Source organism: Talpa occidentalis, unplaced genomic scaffold (genome assembly GCF_014898055.3).
Source record: "Talpa occidentalis isolate TD23 unplaced genomic scaffold, MPIMG_talOcc4v2.1 talOcc4.9, whole genome shotgun sequence".
NCBI lineage: Eukaryota > Metazoa > Chordata > Mammalia > Eulipotyphla > Talpidae > Talpa > Talpa occidentalis.
In genome coordinates, this window is record NW_023605305.1 from 71,029,520 (window position 1) to 71,038,161 (window position 8,642).

General features: G+C 42.0%; 1 protein-coding gene across 2 annotated transcripts; it reads left to right on the forward strand.

Moving 5' to 3' along the window:
* The first annotated feature begins 1,118 nt into the window (after nt 1-1,118).
* LOC129145150 (uncharacterized) lies at nt 1,119-8,210 on the forward strand. Of its 2 annotated transcripts, none has more exons than XM_054691328.1 (2): nt 1,119-1,551; nt 5,435-8,210. In XM_054691328.1, exon 2 carries the CDS (start codon nt 5,792-5,794, stop codon nt 7,769-7,771), a length of 1,980 nt encoding a protein of 659 aa, XP_054547303.1. In that variant the 5' UTR covers nt 1,119-1,551; nt 5,435-5,791; the 3' UTR covers nt 7,772-8,210. The 2 variants fall into 2 exon arrangements, with proteins under 2 accessions (XP_054547303.1, XP_054547304.1); XM_054691329.1 differs by having other exon boundaries at nt 5,746-8,210.
* The last annotated feature ends 432 nt before the right edge of the window (nt 8,211-8,642 follow it).

Below are 8,642 nucleotides of genomic sequence, written 5' to 3' on the forward strand. Positions count from 1 at the left end.
ATCATGTGTGTCACATGATTAATCACACCTAAGTGACACACGTAGGTGTTGAATTGTCATGAAAGGCAGAGGTTATACTTGTAATGACAGCCACATATTTGTGCTTACTCGGAGAAGAAGATTATGATAGTGTGACCTTGTGTTTCTTCACCCAGTTAATGGAGTCATTTGGTCATTCTGAAATTTCACATTTATACTATCCAGGACCCTTGCACACAGGTGTTTCAACAGTGAGTCTTCCCTTAACCCAGGAAGGGCAGCTCACCTCTTCTAATTACTCTCGTTACCTCAACTTTCTGAGTGACTCTCGGCCATCAGTGACATCCTGTTTAATGTGCTATTTACCCAGTTGCACGCAAAATATACAGCACCCAGAGCAAACCTAGAAAATGTGTCCCCTTCTTCACTGGTATCAACCACCTGCCCCTGTTCCATGGAAATCTTGTGATCACCCCATAGGAATAGAGGATATTACCACATTTGACACAGACACCCACAAATAGGGATGCTACAGAAACACAGAAAGTGACAGATGGCCTGTTACTACCTTACTGGAATCAGGTTATGTCCAAGTGTGTTATGATTATAGATCCTTTCTGGTGATTTCTTTTTCCCTAAACACACTCTAAAATATGATTTAACAAAAGAGAGAGCTAGCTGGATTTTGGAGTTTATTTTGTTATAAAAATTATTGCTGCAGGAGGCCTTGTAGCCCCAGCCAGATAAACTACTGGCAAGCAGCAAAGCTCCAAGGGCCTCACACCATGGGGCCGAAGATTCCTTGTGCCTCACACCGTGGGGCTGAAGATCTAACATCCCTTCACTTTTTGTTCTTGGTCATAAAAGGAGAAAAATTTCCCAAAAAGTACATTAGGCGCTACATTATATGCATCAATATACAGTAAATAAACGGCATGGAAAATTATCTCTTAAAAACTAATTATTAAACAATTTGGCCCACTTGACAATGGGAGATGGTTTATTAAACATGCCTGACAAGCATTACAATACAACTATTATTGTAAGTTCTTTTTTGCCTTCCCTTGAAGTTTCTTGGGAAAGTTTTTAAATGAAGCTATTTGAGTTAAGGAGTTGGTGTGAAGGCCAAGAAAATAAGAAAAGTTCTTTCTTTGCTTAGGCTTTAGCTGATGGGAATGTTCCGGTGGCTATCAATTGTGTTAAGCTATTGTTTAGCTGAAACAATGAATTTTAGTGTTTAAGACTTAGTTTTTTATTAACCTTGAAGGTTGCCTTCTTGCTGAGAGCACGGAAAAGGAGATGCACTAATTGTTTTTGCTTTGTTTCTGTGAACCTGATAATGTAATCTCAATGCTTGCAAAAAATGTATAAATAAAGAACCTGCTGAGCCTTTCGGCAGAAGATACTAACACCTCACAAAGTGTCGGTGTCTCCTCATTCCCTTCCCCTCAGTCCCTAAGTTTCAGATCATTCGTATTCGCCGACGCTGTCTCATCCTTTCAGGAACCCTGACACCACATTTTGCCGGAGGCTGGTCCCCGGCAAGTGGCACCCGAAGCAGAGACTTGAAAGGTAAGATTTCATTCCCGTGCGGGGATGGCTAGGATCTGCTCCATAGGGTAGAGCGCATACCCGCCTGTAGAGGAAGCAGGTTTGGGGGAGCAGTAAGTCAGAACCGTAATAAGGCTAGTGGGTGTCTTATTATGTGATAAGGCGAGTGAGTGTCTTATCGTTGAGAAGCGATGGGCCATACTGAGTCTAAGGAAAGAGGACTCTTTATTGATATAATTAAGTATACTCTCGCAAAGAGAGGCCTGAAGACCTCTCATGCACAATTGGCTAGTTTCCTAAATTTTGTTGAAATGTGTTGTCCTTGGTTTCCAAGGGACGGTACTCTGGATATAAGAACTTGGGCCAGAGTAGGAGAGGATATGACAACCTATTATACTCTCCATGGACCTGAGAAGGTCCCCGTTGATGCCTTTTCATTGTGGGGTCTGCTACAAGACATGCTAGATCAAGGATCTGAATTAGAAAAATTAGATAAAAAACACAGAGAATTACGGGTGCCTGAGCCTGCTGTCTCTTTATCCTTGGAGGACATCAACGGGTCCTTGGCTGACAGTCCGTCATTAACAAAACAATTGCCTGAACAAATAGATCACTTTAGCCAGGCTGGAGGCAAAGGAAAAATGCTAAACCGAAAGTTAAACAGAAATTGGCTGGCAGCATTAGAGAAAGTGATTCGGATTTTTCGGAAGATGAAATTGTTTTTCAAAAGCCAAAAATTGATTCTAGAGCCAAGGTTGACTTCTTTATTGAAGCGTCAGCTCCTTTTCAAGAATTTATTCCTAAATCTGATTCAAACTCCAGCCCGGACTTGACTGAAATTGTTAAAAAATATATCAGTGATTTGGCTAGAGCTAAAACTGATCTCAAGCCTCCTTCTGCAAACAATCAGACCCTTTTGAAAACGCACAGCCTGTGTTGAGAATGTTGTCTTGTGATTCGGTTCGTATGTCTAGAGCTGTTTTTGCTGGTGCAGTGAAGCAAGCAGAAGAGAAGGGTGATTTTACCTTTCGGTGTTATCCTGTGCTCAATGTAGACAATGACCATGAGCAGCCTCAGTGGGAACCCCTTCCCTTTGAGCTTTTAAAGGAATTGAAAAGAGCAACTGCCGATTACGGGGCTACATCTCCTTATACCTTGCAACTCGTAGAATCAGTGGCCAGTCGCTTCCTTACACCCCTTGATTGGCAGATGACGGGTAGATCTAGTCTGTCTGGTGGAGCTTATTTGTTGTGGAAGGCAAATTATGAGGAAGAGGCACGGAGGATGGTAAAGAAATATAATGATAGAGGAATAAGAATGAAAGATGATAAGATTCCGCTCGAAATGGTTTTAGGTCAGGATGATTGGTGTGAAAACAATGTGCGGATACGTATCCCACCTCCGGCCTTTCGTCTCGTGCGTGAAGCTGCAGTTGCTGCATGGAGTCGGTTGCCGGCTGGTGAAATGAAAACCTCTGGCCTTGCTAACATTAAACAAGGGCCTGAGGAATCTTATCAAGACTTTTTGTCACGCTTAATGGATGCTGTCCAGAAAACTATACCTAATGCTGAGGCGGCTCGCATTATAACTAAACAATTGGCCTTTGAAAATGCTACCATACCATGTCAGACATTGTTAAGACCTATTGTGCGAACAGGCGATCTTAATGAATATGTTCGAGCCTGTTTGGAGGTGACACCCTCGTACCTTCAGGGTGTGGCTATTGCGGCTGCCTTAAAGGGACAGACCAGCAGCCAATGGTTCGCTTCCCTTGATCAACAGAAGGAAAAGAAAATAACCAAAAATTTTGGAAATTGTTTTTCTTGTGGACAGCCAGGGCATTATAGTAGGAATTGCCCAAGCAAAGTAATCTCTACGCCGCCTCCAGCCTTGTCTCAACAGTTGCCTGTTACAACAAATAATAGTATAATTCCTTTTCAAATGATACTTCCAAAAACTATCTGCCCGCGTTGTAACAAAGGATTTCATTGGATGAAGGACTGTCGGTCTAAATATCATAGAAATGGTACATTGTTGCCACCTAATGAAAAGTTTACTGCGGGCACCAATCCGGCTGTTTTTCCAAAAAGCACTTCACAGTTGGGAAACTGGGTAAGGGGCCCAACCCAGGCCCCTCAAAAAATTGGGGATCTGAGCAACCAGAGCGGCGAACAATCTCTGATCTCGTCCGCAGGGCCACAGGCGGTGCGGACTTGGACTTGCATTCCACCTCCGCCGCAATATTAACTTCTGATCAATTTTACACTATGCTGGCAACGGGGGTGTATGGGCCTCCCACACCTGGCACAATGGGACTTGTTTTTGGCTGAGGTTCTGCGTCTCTGCAAGGCATAAAAGTAATACCGGTTGTTGTTGATTCTAATTTTACTGGTGAAATAAAAGTTATGCTGGAGCCTCCTATATAAACTATACAAATTCATCTAGGACAAAAAATTGCTCAATTGCTTTTACTGCCTCTGATGTCAGTTGGCAATAAAATTGCATCCAATGAACCACAGAGTAATTCCAGTTTTGAATCCAGTGATATGGCTTTTTGGGTTCAACAAATTAAAGATAATAGACCGACCAAAGTTATAAAAATTCAAGGAAAAGCAATTGAAGGATTGTTGGATACTGGTGCTGATGTTACTTGCATAGCAGGGCTTGATTGCCTGGCCCACAAAAGCTACACCTTCTACTTTGGTTGGATTGGGATCAGCACAAAATGTGGCAAAAGGGACCACTAGAATGGTTACATTTACTGGTTACTGCAAAGAAGGTTGTTTGTCCCTATGCTTCCCAAGTAGCTGCATTAATTGTTAAGGGAAGGCATAGGAGTATTGAGCTTTTTGGCCGAGAATTTTCTGTTCTTGTTTTACCTTACAAAAAAGAACAACTTAATGACTTACTTAGTTTAAGTGATGACTGGCAAATAGCCCTGCAATCTTTTTCGGGTGAGATAAAGTTTCATTTGCCTCCCGACCCTGTACTTCATTTCTTTAAGAAGCAGGCTTTTATATTTCCAACCATTGTTAGTGCTGTGCCTTTGCCAGAACCTGCTGCACTTGTGTTTACGGATGACTCTTCCAATGGTAGAGCTGCTTTCGTTATCAATGATAAACCAGAGTCCATCCAGACAACTGAAACCTCAGCTCAAAAAACTGAATTATTTGCAGTTCTCACAGTTTTCAAAATTTTGCAAAATCAGCCATTTAACCTTTTTACTGATTCCCAACATGTAACCAGATTATTTCCTGACATTGAAACTGCTGTAATTGCTGATGCTAAAACTACCATTGCTCCACAGCTATTGGAGCTACAGACTTTGATAAGATCCAGGACTTATAGAGTGTATGTTGGCCATATTCGTGGTCATTCTAAATTACCAGGTCCTCTAACTCGTGGGAATGAGCTGGCTGATTTGTTGACTCGAGCAACGGTATTCACAGTACAAGAGGCAATTAATGATCATGCCCTTCATCACCAAAATGCCGCTTCACTCCGAAAATAATTTCATCTGACTCGAGAAACAGCCCGAGAAATTGTTTGCAAATGTTCAGTTTGCCCCACTGTTCACCCTTCACTTCCAATGGGAGTGAACCCACGAGGACTTAGACCAAATGACCTCTGGCAGATGGATGTCACTCATGTTACTAGTTTTGGGAGACTCAGTTTCGTTCACGTCTCCATAGACACATTTTCTCATGTTATTATGGCTACTGCCCGAACTGGAGAAGCTTTTAAAGATGTCTCTCAACACCTAATGTTTTGTTTTGCCTACGCTGGCAAACCTCGTGCTATTAAAACTGACAATGCTCCTGTATATACATCATCTGCCTTTAAAAAATTTTATGCTTCGTTTCAAATTGCTACAAATTGCTTCGTTTCAAATTTCATTCTACAGGAATTCCGTATAATCCACAAGGGCAAGCTATTGTTGAAAGAGCCCATCAAACTTTAAAGTCTCAGATATATAAACTACAACAATCTGATTTTAAACATAGTTCAGCTCATCATATTTTAACTCATGCAATGTTTGTCATCAATTATTTAAATTGCGATTCTCAAGGATTGTCTCCAGTTAATAGACATTGGGACCCTGACCAACTGGCCCCTAAACCTCAAGTTATGTGGAAAGATCTCCTTTCCGGAACATGGAAAGGCCCTGATGTGTTATTAGCAAATGGGAGAGGCTATGCTTGTATCTTTCCACAGGATTCGGACAGCCCGATTTGGATTCCTGACAGACTGATCCGACATCATGTCCCAAAAGCCTTCACGGACACGCCCCCGGTCGAGCAACCGTCGCCCTAGAATGAATAGGAGCAGTCCTCTGGGACCCTATACCTCATCACCAAGAAGTCATCGCTCCAGATCCCCTGTTGGAAGATTGTCTTCTTCCCTGCACCATCTTCGGGTTCGTGAGACGTCTCATCATGACAATTGGGATCTGCTCAGAAACCTGGCCTCCAATGCTCGACAACTACTTGTACAGCAAGACACACACATCACCCCAGAAACTATGTTCCTTGCCATGCTAACAATCTTATCATGCAAAGTATCACCAGCTTCTCCTGCTCCTCTCACGCCTTCTGTTTCCTATTGGACTTACATCCCGGATCCTCCTTTTTTCCACCCCACTCCTTGGGGATTTCCCTCACTCCGTGTGTTCACTAATTTTTCTGATTTACTAGGTGGTGATTCAGACTCTTTTGTTTTGTTTAAAAGCACTAATAACTTTTCTTTTCAGGGACGCATGGATTCTCCTCCTATGTGTTTTACATCTGATCCTGCCTATATAAAGTCTCAACTACCTGGCTGCCTACCTATTAACGACAAATATTTCTTAACAGAATCTTCAAAGCCTTCCTCCTTCGGATCCAACCGTGATTTATGGGTACTGCTTTTATCTCTCCTTGGTCCTCGCAGCACTAATGAAAACATAGCTCGAGCTCCAATATCCTCCACTCTTCCAGCCTGTTCACTTTATAACTCAGATGATTCCCAAAATTCTATTGACACGGATCGTGGATTTCCCACTTGGCATAATTGCAGGTTTCCCTCTGCAGGAATTCGCTACCAGCCTTATCAGACTAATCTTTCTATTTATGATTTTTCAGTTCTTGGAGCAGTTACATCTGCCACTAATGTCCCCAAAGATTATAGGTTTCTCCTGCACAATGCTCTCATCTACAACCAGTCAAATCGCCTCATCCCACCTCTGGAACCCATCACTCGGTGGTATTCAACTGGATGGATTACTCCCACCTATCTCACCAACACTTCAAATGGTTCCCGTGCATACCCGGACTTGTTTCGCATCCTTGCTGCCACTTCACCTGTGCTTTTTCGCCAACCTGAACATTCTGTTCATGCTTTCACCATACGGGCTTGTGTGGGCCCCCCTCATGCCATCCTCATTGAGGGCCCTGGACATTTAACCATCACTTATCATCACCATGTTTTTCATATTAATTGTACTGACTGCATTCTCACCAACTGTATTACCTCTGTTAGCTCATTGTTTAAAGTGACTTTTGTTATCTTACATCAACCTCCTTATGTCATGCTCCCTGTAAGCTTACAACAGCCGTGGTATGATGACATTGGACTGTATGCGCTTCAGCTTGTAGAACAAGGTCTGCGTCGCTCCAAAAGATTTGTAGCAGCACTTATATTGGGTATTACGGCGCTTATTGCTATTATTAGTTCTGTTGCTGTTTCTACTACTGCTCTCGTGCAACAAGTTCACACTGCCTCCCATGTTAATAACTTGTCTCGTAACATCACACACGCTTTGATCATCCAAGACCATATTAATAACAAATTTGAAGCTCGTTTAAACGTTCTTGAGGAATCACTTCTACATATTGACAATCAAATTCAACACATAAAAACACATTTGACTACCGAATGTCATTCTAATTACAAATGGATTTGTGTCACTCCACATGTATATAACTCTTCTTCAGTTTCTTGGAATAATGTCAAAAATCATTTACTGGGTGTATGGAATAACACAAATGTTTCCCTGGACCTTATTGCTCTGCAGAAAGATATTAAGGCAATTAGCTTAGCTCATGTCCCTTCCTCCACCCCTGCAGAAGTTGCTGCTTCATTCCTGGCTTCCTTGCAAAATTATACTACTAAGGCCGCCTGGTTCCCATCATTTATTACATTGGGTATTGTTTTGCTTGTTGCCATGATTGTTTTGATTCTCTTCCCATTGTTTACTAAATAGCTTTTCCGTGCTATCAATCAGGTACGACTTGAGTTACGATTTATGCAAATGATGGCCAAAAACAAAAAAGGGGGAAATGCTGCAGGAGGCCTTGTAGCCCCAGCCAGATAAACTACTGGCAAGCAGCGAAGCTCAAAGGGCCTCACACCGTGGGGCCGAAGTTAAAGGGCCTCACACCATGGGGCTGAAGATTCCTTGTGCCTCACACCGTGGGGCTGAAGATCTAACATCCCTTCACTTTTTGTTCTTGGTCATAAAAGGAGAAAAATTTCCCAAAAAGTACATTAGGCGCTACATTATATGCATCAATATACAGTAAATAAACGGCATGGAAAATTATCTCTTAAAAACTAATTATTAAACAATTTGGCCCACTTGACAATGGGAGATGGTTTATTAAACATGCCTGACAAGCATTACAATACTATTATTGTAAGTTCTTTTTTGCCTTCCCTTGAAGTTTCTTGGGAAAGTTTTTAAATGAAGCTATTTGAGTTAAGGAGTTTCTAGGTAGAGGAAGTTCTGATAGCTGAGTAGCAGCCAGCCCCTGGTGTGAAGGCCAAGAAAATAAGAAAAGTTCTTTCTTTGCTTAGGCTTTAGCTGATGGGAATGTTCCGGTGGCTATCAATTGTGTTAAGCTATTGTTTAGCTGAAACAATGAATTTTAGTGTTTAAGACTTAGTTTTTTATTAACCTTGAAGGTTGCCTTCTTGCTGAGAGCACGGAAAAGGAGATGCACTAATTGTTTTTGCTTTGTTTCTGTGAACCTGATAATGTAATCTCAATGCTTGCAAAAAATGTATAAATAAAGAACCTGCTGAGCCTTTCGGCAGAAGATACTAACACCTCACAAAGTGTCGGTGTCTCCTCA